The sequence below is a fragment of the Fistularia commersonii genome, chromosome 5 (genome assembly GCF_037954325.1).
Source record: "Fistularia commersonii isolate RoL2024-O1a breed Wild chromosome 5, RoL_Fcom_v1.0, whole genome shotgun sequence".
In the NCBI taxonomy this organism is placed as follows: domain Eukaryota; kingdom Metazoa; phylum Chordata; class Actinopteri; order Syngnathiformes; family Fistulariidae; genus Fistularia; species Fistularia commersonii.
The window spans coordinates 11,390,678-11,410,484 of NC_141288.1; the positions used below are offsets into that span (position 1 = coordinate 11,390,678).

Below are 19,807 nucleotides of genomic sequence, written 5' to 3' on the forward strand. Positions count from 1 at the left end.
GTTCTCCCATTTAAAAAGATGAAAGGCTTGTAATTTCCATCATAGGTACAGTTCAACTATGAGACAGAATGAGAAAAAAAAAATCCAGAAAGTCATATTGTCTGATTTCTAAAGAATTTATTTGCAAATTATGGTGGAAAATAAGTATTTGGTCAAGAGCAAAGGTTCATCACAATACTTTTATACCCTTTGTTGGCAATGACAGATGTTAATTTTTTTCTGTAAGTCTTCACACACTCCTGCTGGTATTTTGGCCCATTTCTCCATGCAGATCTCCTCTAGAGCAATGATGTTTTGGGGCAACACGGACTCTCAGCTCCCTCCAAAGATCTTCTATGGGGTTAAGATCTGGAGACTGGCTAGGCCACTCCAGGACCTTGAAATGCTTCTTATGAAGCCACTCCTTCGTTGCCTGGGTGGTGTGTGTGATCGTCGCCATGCTGAAAGACCCAGCCACATTTCATTTTCAATGCCCTCGCTGATGGAAGGACATTTTGATTCAAAATCTCACGATACATGGCCCTGTTCATTCTTTCCTTTACATAGATCAGTCGTCCTGGTAAACAGCCCCAAAGCATGATGTTTCCACCCCCATGCTTCACAGTAGGTATGGTCTTATTTGGATGCAACTCAGCATTCTTTCTCCTCCAAACACGACAAGTTGAGTTTGTACCAAAAAGTTCCATTTTGGTTTTATCTGCCCATAAGACATTCTCCCTATCCTCTTCTGTATCATCCAAATGCTCTCTAGCAAACTTCAGACTGGCCCGGACATGTACTGGCTTAAACATGGGGATTTGAGCCCCTGTTGGAATAGTGTGTTAGTGATGGTAGCCTTTGTTACTTTGGTTCCAGTTCTCGGCAGGTCATTAACTAAGTTCTCCTGCATGGTTCTGGGATTTTTACTCTCCGTTCTTGTGATCATTTTGACCCCATGGGTCGAGATCAGCCCCATATGGAGGGAGACCATTAGTGGTCATGTATGTCTTCCATTTTCTAATAATTGCTCCCACAGTTGATTTCTTCACACCAAGCCGCTTACCTATAGGAGAGTCAGTCTTCCCAGCCTGGTGCAGGTCTACAATTTCCTTTCTGATGTCCTTGACAGCTCTTTGGTCTCGGCTATTGTGGAGTTTGGAGGTTTGAGGTTGTGGACAGGTGTCTTTTATACTGATAACCAGTTCTAACAGGTGCCGTTAATAAACGTTACATGTGGAGGACAAAGGAGAAGTTAGAGGTGTGTGAAAGCTAGAAATCTTGCTTGTTTGTAGGTGAGAAAATACTTATTTCTAACCATAATTTGAAAATAAATTCTTTAAAAATCAGACAATGTGATTTTCTGGATTTTTTTTTCTCTTTCTGTCTCATACTTGAAGTATACCTATGATAAAAATGACAGGCCTCTGTCATCTTTTTAAGTGGGAGAATTTGCACAATTGGTGGCTGACTAAATATTTTTTGCCCCACTGTATGTCTGCGCTTTTTAAATGCTTTCTTTATAACCACACCGTATCTTAATCATACGCCACAGACTTACACAGCAAACATTTGTCTGTTCTCTGACCTGAAAACAACCTGAGTGGATAAAAAGGTCCACATAAAACCCGCTGTTACTGCAAGTGAAGAAGACCTGGGTAAGTGAATCACATACCGAACCGCAAAAGCGCCAACTTGAAGCCACACCCCATTTGGTGAAATCAAATGCCACTTTTGCTGCCGGTCAGCCTCACGACAAACTGCAGCTATCTGTCCTAGAAAGAATTTACAGCGGACAGAACTTAACATCTTGGCAACAGAAGCAATTATCATGAGCTTAAAATGCCGCCATGTCACCGCCACTGTTTTATATTCATCTGCATTTCCAACGCCGTGACATCACAGCCTGCTGTCGGTCACGCCGGAACACCTGCCAACGCGGAAATGATTTGCTGTCAGTTACCCTGCAGCCCTTTAGGTGAGATCAACGTGGGCTACGGTAACAGACCTGCTGATTTCCACAGGCCTCCTGACCAGCAGCCAAAAAGTAGCTGTATATCTGCATAGTACCTGAAGCGTGTTTATGCTGTTAGATTCCAGCAACTCCTGAGATGAACAACTTGAAAAAAGGCAACAGAATTAACAGTCTGGTGTGGTGTGCTGTGAACTGCACCCAGATCATTTCATTTTCCACACCTCCAGATCATAAAAAAAAAAAACCTTCTGATTGGGAAAGTGAGAATACACCGAGGCTGCACGGCAGCTTGAAACCTAAATCGGAAAAATTCCCTATCTTAAAGCAGAAACTGTATCACAATCAAATCACACAGAGAAGGGGGGGAAATAATCAAATGGGCATTTTAGACAGGGAAAAGCCCAAAATTAGACCCAAAAAAAAAAGACATGAAATTTGTTCCAGATTGTCCTGAAAGTTTACTGATAAAACAAAGTCAAAAAGGAATTGTGTGAAAATGAGAACAAGAATTACCAGAAAGTGAAAAAAAAACATAAAAGCAAATGTCTTGAGATGAATGGGATAACATAACTCAAAACCCAGACCCAGATAATTAACAAAAAAAAAATGAAAACCACTTATTCTAGATGCCAACATCCACGTCTTTAGTTTATGTTCAATAAGGAAAATAAAATATTAAAGTGTTTTGCACAGTTAGAAAGGGAATGGGGAGCCGGATGCAGCATGGAGACAAAGGAAGAAAAATAAAACTTTTTTTTTTTTTTTTTCCAGTGAGTCTTCATTGAAGATGATAAAGACCCGTGTCTTCTATCTCACCACCTCAGAGGGTCGGGGAACTTTCACGTCTCGTCCACTCCCACGGGAAGCCGCAGGCTTTTGTTTTGAAAAGGCTTCACATCTCTTTTATCACTAACGCACCGCAAAACGGTCGACAGAAGGACAGAGGGTAGACGGGGTGGATCCTACGGTCGGTAGTGCATCGCTCAAAATGACCTTGAACGGTGACACCGTGGTCCATCACCGTGCGTGCGAGTGCATGTGCGCGCACAGGTACTGTTGATGGGAGCGATTTAAAAAAAAAAAAAAAAAAAAAAACCAACAGAGCAACACGTAGGGCTCTGGTGTGTGTGTTGGCACAGGCACACACACCACACACACCTATGAATATCCACCTGCTGGGTATCGTTTTTAAAGGTTATTTTCAACGCGTTCAAAACTATGGAATACTTCAAATTTAACTATGAAACTAGAAATGTAACTTTTTTTATAAATAAAGTATCTGTGTGCGTGTGTGTGTGTACGCGCTTACCCGCGCCGCCCGGGACGAGTAGGGGTCCTCGAATAGATTCCAGATGACCGGCTGCCACTTCCGCCACAGGCCGACGTTCCCGTCGGCGGCCACGTCCTCGATCCCGAGCCTCTTGGCGACGTCGTCGTCCTCGTCGACGTTGTTGTCCACGTTGAGCTCGAAAACGTCGAGCGCCTCCTCCGCGTCGCGGTGCTGGCGGTAGGTCATCCAGCAGCAGGGCTCCACGTCCGTCTCATCGATGCCCCAGAAGGAGAGCTCTTCCTCGAACAGCGGTCCGCAAACATCCGCCGGGCAGTGGAGCTTCCCGGTGCGGTAGTAGTTGAGCACGTAGGCGAAGACCCCTGGGTGGCGGTCGAAGAAGTACTCGTTGGTCCGCGCGTTGTACTCGATGAAGCCGGGGACTTGTTGCAACTGGTCGAGCACGGAGTCGATGTCTGAGTCGGAGGCGAGCAGCGCCAGTCGCGTCCCCGGTAGGGTCTTCAGGGTGGTCTTGTAGGTTTCGTGCCTGGTGCCCCCGACGTTGAGGATTATCCTCTCGTTGTCGTCAAACTTGCCCATCGCTCTGTCTCAGACATGACTCGATGGCAGGGAAGAAGAAAAAAAAATAATAACGCTGGAAGTTGAGCGATCGGGTCCGGAGGCGACGGCGAGCCCGACGCTCACACGCACACGTACACTGTAACACGCACGTACGCGCGGTCCCGCTCAGACGCGCTCCTGGAGGTCGCGGCGCGCAGCGTCTCCTGGCCGTTCGCCTTCACCCGACGCCTCCCGCGGACGGCGTCCGTCGCCCTCGTCGGCGGTGGCACGGTCGGGGAGACGTGCGCGTCCGCTACCACCGCTACCACCACAGCAACCGGCACCCTTCCGACCCCGATTCCGTCCCAACCGAGACCAGACAACCCGCGTTTCGGAGAGTTGATCTCAGCCGCCGCTGTTGCGCGCCTCTCTGCGCCCTCTCCAAGACGCGCGGCCGCTCCTCGGCGTCGGGCTCGTTATTCACCAAAATGAAACGCAGCCTCCTCTCCTAATAAGTAACGCTGGCATCACTCATCTCGTTTTTTTTTGCGCGACCGCCCCGAAGGATGCTTTCTATGAAACGTGTGCGTGCGTGTTTTCGTGTTTTTCTCCCCGCCTCAAGGACTCCTCTCTCCCTCTCTCTCTCGCTCACGTTCATTCATATCAGCGGCGTTTGGATTTAGTTTCACATTCAGTGCATGTGAAGAGGAGGGTCCGTTTTGCAGAGGAAGAGGAGCAGCTCTGGCTTTGACTACAGAGCTTCCTTGAATGCCTGCAGATATATGGATTCTGTCCTACATACACACGATTACCCCCCTCCTTCCCCATAGAGAGGGTTTGGAGCGTAGACACTTAACAGGTCCATCCACAGAGAGGAAGCAGGAGCAGGAGTTTTGTTGTTTGTTTGTTTGTTTTTTTTTACACGGACTCTGAATCAGTTGCAGTTTATTGGCAGCTTATATGCGGAAGAAGCGCATTGGGGGGGCAAAGGAGCTTTTTCTCGAAATAACCGCATCAAAAAACCTTGACAAACACTAATAGTGCAATAACCTGGAATTATGCAAATATACAATACTTATAATTATGCACATATTTGTAAATACACTTGTATGTACTAAAATGTTTTAATTGGGTTTTATTATTGCTTCTTTTGATTCTTTTAAAATGGATGCAATTATGCAAATATATAATACTCATAATTAAGCACATATTTGTAAATATACTTGTATATACTAAAATGTTTTTAATTGGGTTTTATTATTGTTTCTTTTGATTATTTTAAAATAGACGCATATATTTGTCATCTGAACACTGAGTAGGAGCCACAAAGCAATTATGAGCAACAAAGAGCAATTTAATCTTTTGGGGATCAATGAAGTATTCTGAATCTCACCATTACATTGGTATTGTCACGACTCCTCAGGTCCCCGGGCCAGCTGCACAGTAATCACAGCAGTTATCCTCCGCACCTGGAGGCCACGACGCACCAGAAGGGAATTCAGCTAATAAAGTATATAAGGTGGACCCAAGGTTTCAGTCATGGTCCGGTTTCATTTGAAGAAGGAGTCTATGTTGTCTTGACTCTTCCTTGTGTGGAAACGCTCCCGAATTAGAAAGCATTAAACCACCCTGCATATCTACTTGCCTGCGTTTGTGCTCCTGGGGGGGAAAGCGTAACAGGTATACTGTGAGGAAATTTAGCAAGTAGTCCACGTAGAAATAACGTAGATTACACCCCCAAAAATTAAATTCAATTGGATTCAGGAGCTAAGAAGTTTTATTTTAACATTAATATTAACATTAATTTTAACAATTGGGCCTAGTGAAAGAGGGCAAGAAGAGGATACAGAGAATAGGGTTAGATGGAAGAGGTTGATTTGCTATGGCAACTCCTCAAGGGAAAAGCCGAAAGAAAAAAGAAGACTTCCATGAAACATTATATTACATTACATTACAGTCATTTGGCAGACGCTTTTATCCAAAGTGACTCACGAGAAGTGCAATTCAGTCACCGAAGATCTGAAATATCAGTAGTCGGAAGTCAGAAGTGACCACTCAACCAAATAGCCATCTCAGAACCATATACATACATACATTCATTTCATTTTTTTTTTTTTTTTTTGGAGAGGGGGGGGCGCTAAGTGCAATTGGTAGGGTAGTGCTTGGTGAAGAGGTATGTTTTCAGCTCACGGCGAAAGATGGGCAGCGATCCCGCTGTTCTGACCTTTTCAGGAGTTCGTTCCACCACTGAGGAGTCAAGATCGAGAAGAGCCAAGACCGGTTCGATCGGCATCCAGGGGCTCTGAGTGATGGGGTGGACAGTCGTCCAGAGGTGGCAGATTGGAGGAGGCGGGTAGGGACATGTGGCTTGACCATAACCTGCAGATAAGATGGGGTTGTCCCATTCACTGGCCGGTATGCAAGCACCAGGGTCTTGAACTTGATGCAGGCGGCTACTGGAAGCCAGTGTAGGGACATAAGAAGGGGAGTTGTGTTGGAGAATTTGGGACGGTTGAACACCAGGCGGGCTGCCGCTTTCTGAATGAGCTCCAGAGGCATGATGGTCACTGCTGTGGCATCGGCAAGGAGGGAGTTGCAGTAGAAACACCAGCGGTGAGATAGAATAATGAAATAAGTGGACATTACTTGCTGTGGCTCAGTTGGTAGAACGGGCATCCCTTTAATCACGGGGTTGTCAGTTCAATTCCCAGCACTTCCTGTCTACATGCCAAAGTATCCTTTGGGCAAGACACTAAACCCCAAGTTACCCCTCATGGTGTGGTCAGTGCCTTGTATGGTAGCTCTGCCGCCATTGGTGAGCATAATCAAGTGTAAAGCACTTTGAAACTACAGCTATATAAGTTGAAGGTAGTAAGGGGTGTATGTTATCAATTTGTTAGATTTTGTCAACTAAAGATCTATTATTTTACATTATGTTGACTGAAATTCTAGTTTCGGCATTTAGTGTCAAATTATTTGGATCGCGGTGGATCAAGCTCAAACCCAGAGGATTGAAAACCTTTGTGGTTCAGGTCGACATTATCACAATTATGAATGTGAGTACAAATCAGCTGGAATCCTTGATACTTAAAAAGACAAAAAGACCAACACACAGCATAACGTATGCTTTGAGAAAAGTAAACCGCGGTTAATACTTGTAGTATTAATAGATTTGAGTCAAACAAGGCAAGTGACAGTAACAAGTTGTAGTACAACTAAACACAGCAACAGCTTGATTGTGCAGATGCCTCCTCTGACTTTTCCTCATCTAGGATCTGGGATCCGTCTCAGATCTTAAATGCACATTATTTGTAGACCAATTCGGAAAGGTTGCATAGTTGTGTTACAGACCAGCAGCTGTCAGCATTTGGATCCAGTCTGCAAAAATGAGTCAGCTATATTAGTCATCATGCATTAATACCTGGGGAACAGCAATCCTAAATTCATTAACACTTATGAGCTGTACATGCGGAAACAAATTCAAGTAATGGAAAGAGACTTGGTCATTTATGAAAGACCCTGCATTCAGGGTCTTGCTGTAGCCTCTCCCAGCCTGTCATAAGGTGAGGGGGATCACTCCGGACCGGACGCCAAAAACTTCATGTTTTTGGACTGGAAGGAAACCCATGCAGATGCAGGGAGAACATACAAACTCAACACAAAAAGGCCTGTGAGGCAGAATTACTAACCGCTGTGCCAGTTTATGTAAGTCACATAGACAAGGACTGTACTGTTCTGTACTGTAAAATATGTAATAGATATGTATGTAATCCATATGTAATATAATACAATGTACTGTATCTACTAGTTTGGCAGAAGGTCAGGAATAATAGCAGTTTGAGATACAACAGTGAGGGAACAAGATGACATGATATATGTGAGCAGAAGTTTCAATATTTTTTCATATATATGGATTCCAATATAAAATCAACAACAAAGTACATCATTAGGTTCATCATTCAGACAGCAGCAAATTGCTGGCAGCCCTGCATTTAATCGATGCATTTATTTTTAACTGTTGTTTTGCCATTGCATACATTTGATTCATGCTTTGAAAGGCATAAAATGTAAAATAAAATGAAAAATAATATATTAATATCTACAGTGGGGATATGTGTACATATATCTTATTTTAGCTGTTTACAAAAACATATTCAAGATACAATTATGTAATCGATATGGGCTTAAAGCACAGACTCACAGCTATAATTTGAGAGTATTCACATCCAAATTGGAGCAAGGGTTTAGGAATTACAGCTCTTTAATACAAAGTTGCCTCTTTTTCAAGGGACCAAAAGTAATCGGGCAATTGAAAAAAATAATAAGGCTGCATGGGCTCTTCCCTTGGTAACCTGTCATCAGTTAAGCAGTTGAAAGGTTTGGAGTTGATTCCATGTGAGGCGTTTGCATTTGGAAGCTGTTGCTGTGAACACACAACATGCAGTCAAAGGAGCTCTCAGTGGAGGTAAAACAGACCATCCTGAGGCTGAAAAAAAGAAGACATCCATCAGAGAGGTAGCAGAAATGTTAGGAGTGGCCAAATCAACAGTTTGGTATATTCTGAGGAAAAAAGAGTGCACTGGTGAGCTTGGGAACTCAAGAAGGCCTGGGCATCCACAGAAGACAACAGTGGTAAATGATTACAGAATGCTTTCCCTGGTGAAGAAAAGCCCCTTCACAACATCTACTCATGTGAAGAACAGTCTCCAAGAGTAGGTTTATCAGCATCTAAGTCTACATTAAAGAGACAACTTCATGAGAGTAAATACAAAGGATTCACCACAGGGTGCAAACCATTAATCAGCCTCAACAGTAGAAAGGGCAGAATTGCTAAAAAAACACCTGAAGAAGCCAGCCGAGTTCTGGAACAGCATTCTTTGGACAGATTTGACTGAGATCAACCTGTACCAGAATAATGGGAAGAAGAAAGTTTGGAGAAGAATTGGAACAGCTCATGATCCAAAGCGTACCACATCTTCTGTAAGACATGGTGGAGGCAGTGTGATGACATGGGCATGCATGGCTTCCAATGGCACAGGGTCACCTGTGTTTACTGGAGATGTGACAAAAGACATGAAGCAGACAGATGAATTCTGAAGTGTATAGGGATATACTTTCTGCTCAGATTCAGCCAAATGCAGGAAAATTGATTGGACGGCGCTGAGCATGACCCTGAACATTCTGCAAAAGCAACCCAGGAGTTTTTTAAAGCATAGAAGTGGAATATTCTGATATGGCCAAGTCGTTCACATGATCTCAACCCAATCGAGCATGCATTTCACTTGCTCAGGACAAAACTTAATGCAGAAAGGCCCACAAACAAGCAACAACTAAAGACAGCTGCAGTAAAGGCCAAGCAAAGCATCGCAAAGTGTGTAGTCACACCCAGTGTTTGGTGATGTCCATGGGTTCCAGACTTCAGGCAGTCATTGCCTGCAAAGGATTCTCAACAAAATATTGAAAGTAACATTTTATGTAAGATTATGCTTATTTGTCCAATTAATTTTGAGCCACTGAAATGAGGAGTGTTTCTATAACAATAGCTACAGTTTCTATGTGTCTAATCATATGTTTTTGTTCAACCCCTTGAATTTAACCTTAATGTCTGCACTTAAATTCTGTTGGAGTTGTTTCATTTCAAATTCAGTGTGGTGGCATGCAGAACCCAAATCATGAAAATTGTGTCACTGTGCAAATATTTCTGCGTCCAACTGCATATATTTAAAAGCAGTTCTGATATTACCAGTGACATGCAGTCAGTAGAGGCAGGGGAGGCCGGGCCTCACTTGTCATCATAGAAAGAAAAAAATGCAAAATGAAAAAAATAAATTAAATGGTAATATTTATTCAGTGATTTGTACTATGAAGTTATTTTCCACATAGCTTCACCATTTTAGTTATTTTTTTTCAAAATCGCTAAAAAAATTCACATTTACCGTTTGAACTTGAAGGAGAGACGTGCGGTAATGTGGCAACCAGCTGATCCCACGATGGATTGCGCAATGATTCTGTTAACTGTGCTGGCATGCTATGCACTGAGACCGTATTGCTGTCTCTATGGACATCTCTATCAAAAAAAACACTTTTAATATATGAGCTAAATTTCCACAGTTCAGCTGATGTGTCAAACGTTTTTTGTCAACACCTGTAACATGTTTCTCGTGTTTCTCTTAATCATAAAACGACTGCGAAGAGACATTAAGTGAGGCATGCAGTAACGGTGCCTCATGGTAGGGGGCACCGCTGATCCCCTTACAACTTGGCTACAGAATAATAGAATTAGCGATAATATATAGAATAATAATGATAGAATTAGCGATAGCAAGATAGAGCAAGATAGAGTACAGTTAACAAGTCAAATGCAGCCATCCAACTATTTTTTTGCCGATCTAATCAGGCTGTATAGCTCACAAACGGTGAGGGATGAATGTAATTCTCCTGGGCAGCTTCTCAACTTTTTGGCCCAGAGGGATCTCATTCAAACTGTTCCTGAGGCGACAAAGTTGCTCCGGCCAGTGGTCACCATTCCAGCTACAACAGCATCGGTGGAGCGGTCATTCTTGGCACCGAAAAGACTCAAAACATACAGTCGGAACAGGATCGATCAAGGACGACTGCCTTCACTGGCAGTGCTTTCTATTGAGACAGAGAGACTTTTAAAACTGAAGAAAGAAATGGAAGACTTCTTCAAGCAAGTTATCGATGCTTCAGAAGGAGCGGCGCATGGACTTCATTTATAGGTAAAGGTAAGAGATAATAACGTTTTTTTACATGTGCTTTTTTATGCTATAGTTTGTACATGTAAAGGATGCTGATATGATATTTTAAACAAAACACGTCAACCGCTGCCAGTAAAGTGGTGAATAAGCTACTCTGTAGGGTTCATATGTTTGTAAATCTGACTGTGATGACATCAGTGCCTCACCAGCCATGAACCTCACCGCACGTCACTGGATATTACAACTTCCGAAATATAAATTTTCTCTAATATAGTGGCCACAAAAACACAACTTGATAATCCTTTATTTGATAAACAACTGGTTGGAGGCACAGGGAGTTGTAGTTCTGGCCACATCATTAGTCAGCTGAACCGAATCCAGCTGCCCACAGGAGTTAACATCTGTTTTCACAGCGGTTGACATCTGTAGTCTCAACGTGAAGTACCTTACCTTCATTTCATTTTCACAGTGTGTGAAGGCAGGTTGCATTATAGCATTTCTGAATTACTATTAGTTTTAGTTACATTTTGTAAAATAAAATTCATCTGAAGAAAAAGTCAGAGATATGGATCACGACCTGACTAAAAATGTAAATGGGAACTTTTCTGCAGCAAACCTTTCTCTTAACTTCAAGAAATGAAAGTACTTGTTTGGCTTTTGGCAAAACAACTCCAGATAATGTTGTCAGCTCTGGGAAGTAAAATTACCCTGTTTTTTTCTCTCAACTAAACTACTTGTTTGACTCCAGAAAACAAAATTGTTCAGTTAGCTTGAGGCAGTACGATTTCCTTGCTTGATTCAACGAGAAAGTCCCTGGTTCAATTCGAACAGAGGGCCTTTCCAAGTGGAGTTTGCACCCCCAGTATCTCCGGTTTTTCTTCAAAACCATATCTAACTATTGGATAACCTAAATTGACAAGGTGTGTGAATGATTTGTGAATGAGATCAACTGAGATCGACAGGCGACCAGTCTAGGGAGAATCCAACTTCTTGCCCGATGACAGCTGAGATAGACTCCAGCCCCCGTGCAAACCTGAGTCCTGGATAAGCATAACAGAGAGTGAACGAATGAAACGATTCTGACAACAAAAATGATTATTTGGACTCATACAACTAAAATATTCATATTGTCTTTGGAGGGTAGGCAACCGCTAGTACATCAATAGTTGATGAAAAAAATACCTTCAAATCTCTAGAGGCAAAAAGAATGTATGATATAGAAGCAGTTTAATGCTAGTCCCTCATAAAATGGATTTAATGCACATTTCTTGAAATGTTCTTTACGCTACTACTCATTAAGAGAAATACTACTGACTCGATCTTCTGGCAAACCGCCCTGAAGCAAGCAAGCGACCATTCTCGAGAGAAAAACCAAGTCTTTGTTAACGGAACGGCAAAGTGGTCACAGACACGGGTGCAGAAGCATCTCTGCGACGAGCGTTATCAAAAGCCCGTACCCTCCTCCGTGCAGCAGGAAAAGAGTGACATCTTTAGGGAATAAAGGCACAGCTCAATCAATGCAAAGACAAGGCAGGCGTCTTGCCCATAATTACATGCATCATTATTCCCCGATGTAAGGCTCCTGCGTGGAACTGCAGCCTCGCTGTAGCCTAATTGCTCATTATGTGTCGCGGTTAATCCAAAGTGAACTGGGATTCTTGTTAATTTCATAATTGGGAAGGTAGCAATTAAGAATCAGATGTTGTTTTTCCTCCTTCATTCCAAGTTCTTTTTAAATATTTTTTGAGCAATAAGTTTTCCCTTAATAGAAGCTACAATGGCGTCAGCATCTCTTCAGAAATATAGTAGGATTTTATCGAGCAGACAAAGAAGAGTATCTGTGTGTGTGTTTGTGAACAATGGAGGAGACAAGATTCCAAGGTGGTGTTAGTATGCAGGGCACTTTTTTGTTCATTATGTATGTGAGTGTCGTAGGTTAACAGAATCGGGACAAATGATCGACACAGGATGAAACGGCGACAAATACTATTGCGATTAAGTGGCATTGATCAAGTGTCAAATACGGAGACGGGATTTAAAGATAAATAGGACGCGGCTGCAGGAGGAAGGATGAGGAACAACATACCCACCTGACGAGGGTACACGATGAGATCACACGGGCTCCATAGGGAATTTCAAAGCTTTGCAAAAACACCATTCCCCGTCACTTTTCCGTCTTGATTTCCTTGAATGACAAGTGACAACTTCTCTCCTTTATCCATATGTTTCACAGTAATGTGCGAACAACAGTGCGTCGCATCTGTTTGTTGTGGAAGAAGGGGTTTACCTTGGCGGCGTGGGAGGGGCTCGGCCTTAGAGAGCAATTGAGGGGTGCAGATGAATCTTCTATGTGTCAAGAAAGGTCAGCTGAGTTGGCTGGCCATCTTGTAAGGATGCCTCCTTCATGCCTGCTGTTAAGAGTTATCTAACTATCCAATCTTTAATGTACCAGAAGCATGACTTATCATGTATCCCATCTGGCCTGGGAAAACCTCGGGCTCTCCCAGCAAGAGCGGGGTCGACGGGGGAAGGGACGCCTGAGCCGACCTTGTCGGTCTGCCGCCGCGACCAGGCCCTGGATTGCCTCTAGTAGAATGAAAACAAGTGGAGGAGTTGCACTTATCATGTCAAAATCCTAAGCCTTCCTCAGCCTCCTCTGATCGCAAATAGCAAAAGTTTGTTGCTAAGTTGGCCAATCCAGTGGAAAGGCATCAACGGCCGAAGTTAAAGAACAGCTTGAATCGCTTCAGGTGCAGCGCAGGGACTTATCCAGTGAGTTCAGGACATGAAGATGATGAGGACAGAAGGTCTCCATCTTTTTGCTTACTTCAGCAAGAAGAAGATGGAACAGCCAAGTCTTCAGTTTGGTCAGCTCTGCAAGGTATAGTGCTAAGAAAAATTAATCTAATTTCATTTGTGTCTAAATGTGTGTGAAAAGGCTCTGAATTATGGGTTTGTTTTTTTTCTTGATCCATTTCTCACATATTAAAGGAAGATTAATACCTTGTACTACACCATTTACAAACTGCTTTTCTTTTGCCTCTGACATGTGCATGGATTCACTTGTTCACCAGATTAAACTCTAAGAGCCAATATTTGAGCAGATATTTGCACATTTTATCAATAGTTTATTACATTGCTTTCTTTTTCTGATGTCCAAAAATAGTTTGTTTTTATTCAGGTAGTTATTTACTGATCCAAATGTTACCTTGCATACTCGTAATTAAATTTATTTCATTCTTTTTCCTTGAACCTGTAGACCAGGGGTGGGCAATCATTTTGGCTGGCGGGCAACATTTCTTATTCAATTTTCATGCGTGGCCCAACTAGATATCATGTAAATTGAACCAAATGAAAATTGCAATTCAAATATTTAGTTTTTTGGGGCATTTTATTTCAACTTTAAAATCGTTAATGATCATATAAATGTACTGGCATTATTTTGTATGTAATCATCCATACAAAACTAAACAAAAAGGAAAAGTAGAGTTTCTAGATTCAATATTGAGTGAAAATACTTTATTAAAATATTCAGTGATCCAGACCTGCGGTAGAATAAAATCTGTGCATGTTTTTCTTCATTTTGGCCACTAGGGAGTTCAGTGAGTTCTCTGACTTCTAGCTAAGAAAGTGCCAGAAAATCACTATAATGACAAATGAGAAGAAAAATGGCTTCTTTATTCTCTGCTTGTGAGGACAAAAAGCAGAATGAAGTCCTGATACCTCCGGGAACCTCCTGCTGCGTCTTTTTCTCATCGTCTCATAGCTTCACACTCTCACATCGCCGAAAAAGGTCAATTGAGGTCATATGGTGCAGCGTCCCTTTGGAAAATAAAACATATTTTCTGCTATATTACTCATTTTTCATGACATGCGTTGTGCCTCTTGGTGAATTCTGGAAATGATGGTGTTCAATGTTTTTCTAATGAGGTCATTCATCACAGAGGATGAAGTATTTGGGACTTAAGTGGGTCGAGACGCTTCTTTACCCTTCCACCGACCAGTGCAAGAAGCCCAGAGTCTCCTTTCCCTGTCTCCTTCATTCTAATATCTCAGCTAAAAATAGCAGCCTGATTGCCGATCTTTATCAGGAAGTGGAGGATAAAAACAAGACGGATCTATTGGAAAGACAAGGTCCTTGGCCGGTTCGGGTGTCAGTGGCGGGGGTGGGACGGAGTGCCAGACAGCCTTGGCTCAGTTTGACTGAAACTCTCAATGACATCAATAAGAACAGTGAAAATAGTGGTTGAAGCTGAACTGACGTGACGCAGACAAAATCAGCGAGATCACGACGGAGTTTCAAAGTTTGAACAGGAACATGTAATATCAAGACTGAATTCATTTTCAAGGTAACTTATTTTTCTAATTTTTTGTAGAATAGACTTATTCACTCCTTTTAAAGGATAATTCGCAGAACAGCATGAAGCCATTTGCATGCTAATTTAATTCACTTTCATCAATTCACCATCTACTTGTTTGAACTTGTTTGTTACACAATGGCCTCCATCACTCAACCCCCCCCCCACCTCAATCTTTCTAATGGATGATTATCTACTCTGTTAAAATAGATTCCGGTCACCAGATAGCGAGGCGGTGAGCCGCTAGATGCAAACATCTCGCAATCTGAAAACCGCATCTTGCTGAACCCGATGAACGAATTATTAATGATCTGCGCTCCTAGATTGAGTCCCTGTACTGATTGTATTTTAGTTTGCGTTTACTTCTCTCTTTCTCATTTTTGTAACTTTTTTTTCTCTTTTACAATTCCTGTGATTTTCAGTTTTTTGGCACTCCTCTGGTTGTTTGTCCCATGCAAGGTGTAAATTATGAGGCAATTTTGAGATTTTTCTTGGGGGGGGGGTCATGTTTCCCAGTTTTCTTTCATTTTGTTTATCAACCAAAAGCTCACAGATGTCACAATCTGTAATATCAGGTGATATTTCAGTTTTTTTGAGTGGCATTTCTGTATTTGATTGAGTGCCAAATATCTTTGGCCTGACTTTTGGGTGATAGTTTTAATTTCAGTTGGACTTTTTTTCCTTCATACATTATCGGTGTTCTAATCCTTGCATATCAGACATTGAAAATTGGAATAGCTGCTCTCCTGCCTCAAACATTCTTGTTTGTTTGGACGCTGTGGATATATTTGCTTTATCTGCTTCACTACTGGAACTGGATCTATTTTTAAACCATTTAACACCACTCCTATCCTCATTAAGAGAGACATGGGCCTTTTTTTGCATTTGAAATGGCGTGTTTACACATAACTGCCTTTAAAAATTACAAAACTAACTTCTGTATCAACTTTGAAAACCATGAGGAGCATTTTCCCTCCTATGAGAGAATGTGTTACATAAACCTGCCTTTGAATGGAATTTCTTTCCTAATTAAAAAATATTTCTATTGTCCGGCCATTTCAACACTCAAGTCACTTGGTTGTTGAACTGACTTGTTTACTTCACTTCACATTTTCCCTTTAAAATGTTATCATGTTACTCATGGTACTTTTAACCCTTTGATGTACTATTACTCTCCTATATACAGTCTAATTGAGAGATCTGCTACTTTTATTAGAGCAGATTTTAACTGCAAAAACAAAACGTCATCTTTCTTGCTTCTCCAAATGTAGTAGTTTTTGGGCTTGCGTTAAATCGACCACTCCTTCCTTTAGATATACCTGCCACCTGGTGGTCAAAAATCTGCACTACAACAACGCTCTGAAATGTTGGATTCTTTGAGAATACAAACTGATCAATCACGAGTATTCTGATGGAAAAAGAGAAGGGAGCTAAAGATAAAAAACATGTCATTCTGGGGTGAACTTTCCTTGATAAAAATGCAGCATTTTCCTGGATTTTAACATTAACTTGTCTCTGCAATCTGCTATTTTATTCTCAAGCAATATATTAAAAAAAAAAAACTATAAAGCAAGAGTTTACTTTAATACCGAAGCAATTTCAAAACAATGAAGAAATCGCTTAATCATTAGAGGGGAAAAGTCCCATTCAAATGAAAATTTTCTAGAGATTGTTAATAACAAGTAACTTAACTTAAAAAGTGCAAAAAAGGGGTCAGAAAATTAAGACTTTATTTACATTATATGTATGTCAATGTTAGCTCAAAAAATGACCTGTTCAACCAAAGGTTTACTTTTCAGCATGAGAATATTTAATTTTTCACATAAGTTTAGTTTACATAATGAAGAAACTGCACAAACATTTTTGTCTCATGCAGGACAGAATAAATGAAAACTGGAAAAAATTATCTTATTTTCATTAACTGTGCATCATCTGCATCTTTAATCCCCATTATAGACCTACTTTATATTTCTTGAAATAATCAAGTCTACAGAAAAATGACAAGATTACAATTGATAGGAATAAAAAAACCTAAGCATCAGTGTTTGTTCAGGAAATTTGAGCATTAATAAATCCAGTATTTTAACCATCAATATATCTCCATCCTTTTTATTCATATACAGACATACAAGTCTGAAAGAGCATCATTAATTCTCTTTCCAGCACATTAGTACAATTTTAATATTCAGAACTGCTCTTTTCCTGCGTTCAAAAGTCTTGGTCATGTGGGCATTTTACTTAACGTGGTTACTAATTTCTTACAAATTACAATTACCTCTCAATAGTTATAAATGTGATTTAATGTAAAGACGAGGGAATTCACAAAGGACAAAAAAAATTGTTTGGAAACTAGCACAGATGAAATACATTTACGAAACCATCGACCAGAAAAAAATGAAATCATCAGTTATCTACAACTGGTTGTCATCAAAAAAACTGAAAATTTTGCATTTCTTAAGAAAAACAAACAAAATCAGATCACGATCTGGTATCACCTGTGCGAAAATCTGCTGCATGAAAGAAAGAGACCATTTCCCATAAACATGATTCGTCTTTTATTGGGAGGTAAAAAAAAAACAAAAAACCAGAAAACGACAGACTAACATGTTGCTCATTGACACTGAAACCTGACTTTAGTGTTCATTTCAGTCCACACAGCCCTTGTTCTGAGTCCCTCAGAATACCTCCAGGTCTGCTGAGTTGTATACCACCGCCGTCTCCTCAGTTCCCACGGCAACGGCCTCCTCCTCCGCCGCCTCCTCATGGGCCTCCTGCTCAGCCTCTTCCTGTGCCTCCTCCAGTGCCTCCAGGGCCTCGTTGGTGTCACTGGCAAACGTCTCCCTGGATACGTCATCGTGCTCTTGCAGGTTGAGCGTTCCGATGGCCTGCTTCATCTTCTTGGCCAGCAGGTGCCGCCTTCTCTTCTGCGCCGCCTTCTTCTGCTTGTACTCATTATGCTGCTCCTCAAGGAAGATCTTCCTAATCTGGCTCTTGGAGACACTAGGCGTGTTCTTCAGCAAGTTAAGGTACACGCCTCCAGGGGTGCGCCGCCTGCTGCCGTCCATGGTGTACACACCGCCATTCTCCTCCAGCGTCGCCGTCTCCCCAAGGAGCTCGATGGCTTTCTTGGTGCCGAGGATGGCGACCACGCGCTCAATTAAGTCCTTCTTGGGTTCCCGCAGTCTGTGCACAATCTCATCCACTACCTTATCCTCGGGGTCTTCTTCCGTGATTTCATACCGGCCTTGGATATCCATCTCAGCTCGTGGTCCAAGTCTGTCTTTCACCGGCCTCTTCCTCTTGGCGTCGCCCCCCGACCTTTCCTCTGACCCCTCACCCCTCATGTACTCCTCAAGCTGTTCATCCAACATATTCACCTCGCCTTCACCCTTCTTCTGCTTCTCCTGCTCCCGCTCCTTCTCCATGATCTTGCGGGCCAAGACGTAGTTGTAGGTCTCCACGTTCCTGCTGGACATGCTAAAGTCCCCCTCCATGCCGAATATTCCCAGCTCCGCCGTGATGGCGTCCTGGCACTGTTCCTGCACCACGGAGCCCCAGATGTTGTTCACCTTGCGGGCCCGCAGCGCGCCGGGATCAGGTGCGAAGGTCGGGTTCGGGCGGCCGGCGGCCGGTTGGTGTTGATTCGAGACTTTTTGACGCTTCCGGCGCCACAGTGCAGCCTCCTCGTCCGACGAGTCCCCGTCGCTGTCACTGGACTCCGCCGTCTTGCTGGAGCTCCGATAGGCGGCCGCGGGGGGCTGAGCAGAGGCTCTGAGGCCGCCGAAAGCTGGAGGCAACTGGGGTCGAGCATTGGCCGCGGTTCCCATTTCCGATTCGGAGCCGGAACCGGAGAGCTCGCCGTCTTCCAGAGCGCCGTCCATGAGCTCTCCGACATCCGCCATTTCTCGTCTGAGAGCCACGCCGAGGAACACGGCCGGTAGCAAAAGGCAATTAGCGGTGGTTAGCTCAACTTCCTTCCAAACATTAGCATATACGGCGGCGCATTGACCAATTTCGGCCCCGCAGAGGGCCAAAGTAATGCGGGTTGAAGATAAACGTCCGGGCAGTGAAGTAGAGTCTGACCTGCGCGTTAAGGGCTGTTTGGAGGTTCCGAGCACGCTCCGTTAAGGTTTTTTTGCAAACTTGAAGTCGTTCTTGAGAGAATTGGCGCTGGGTGAAATGAAACTTCCGCCCTTTACTGTCAAGCCCTTTCAAAATAAGACTTACCCTAGCAGGAAAAGGCGGGGTGGCAGCTACACATACACGTGGGAAAACAGTATGTAGCTCTATATGTAGCATTATATGTACCTCAGTATATGTCATAAGACATTCATTCGCGTGAATTAGATGAAGGAAATGTTTTTTATTAATCTGCTAGTTTTAACTGCTTGTTTTGTCAATAAGCAAATAATTAGCCCATTGGAAAACAGTAAAATACTTTATATTTCTCAAAATGACATTGCATTGTTTTGAAATACAAATCCCCAGCCACTTTTTGTTTCGTGGATCGCTAATAAATAAAATTGCTTCAAACAAACATCATCATCATGGAGGGGGTTCAAAAACTTGAGATAGAAAAATAGAACTTTAGTATGACATCAGTGCCAAGAACAAACCAATTATTTTATTAAAATGTTATGAAGATGTCCAAAGTATGAAAAAACCTGGAAATTTGCAAGCAAACATGAAAATGGATTACAGACTAGAAAAAAATGTAACGAAATAGTAATAAACGGAAAAAAAATGTTTTTTTTATTATTCATACAGTTGAATTTATTTTGCTAGAGTGTTTGAAAGCCATTTAAGGTGCACTTCACAATTTCCAATTACACTTATTTTATTGAATTTTGTAAATGTTACTCCTCAATGTTTATTCGTGACTCTTATTGCTATTAATTCAAACGAACAACTTTTACTCTTGTTTTTGTAGGAAGGGCTCACTTCCCCCGGC

At 42.3% G+C, this 19,807-nt stretch overlaps 2 protein-coding genes across 5 annotated transcripts in view; both read right to left on the reverse strand.

The window, feature by feature from the left end:
• kcnc2 (potassium voltage-gated channel, Shaw-related subfamily, member 2) overlaps nt 1-4,587 on the reverse strand; it is a 110,672-nt gene extending 106,085 nt beyond the window's left edge. For all 4 annotated transcript variants that reach the window (XM_086146796.1, XM_086146795.1, XM_086146794.1 and 1 more), the window contains exon 1: nt 3,261-4,587. In XM_086146796.1, coding sequence (XP_086002922.1) covers nt 3,261-3,818 — 558 coding nt within the window. In that variant the 5' untranslated portion in view covers nt 3,819-4,587. The remainder of the gene's footprint in view (nt 1-3,260) is intronic.
• A 12,056-nt stretch (nt 4,588-16,643) lies between these two features.
• Nucleotides 16,644-19,043, reverse strand: phax (phosphorylated adaptor for RNA export). The gene has a single exon (XM_086146812.1). The coding sequence runs from the start codon at nt 18,756-18,758 to the stop codon at nt 17,532-17,534; it is 1,227 nt and encodes a 408-aa protein (XP_086002938.1). The 5' UTR covers nt 18,759-19,043; the 3' UTR covers nt 16,644-17,531.
• Between the last annotated feature and the right edge of the window lie 764 nt (nt 19,044-19,807).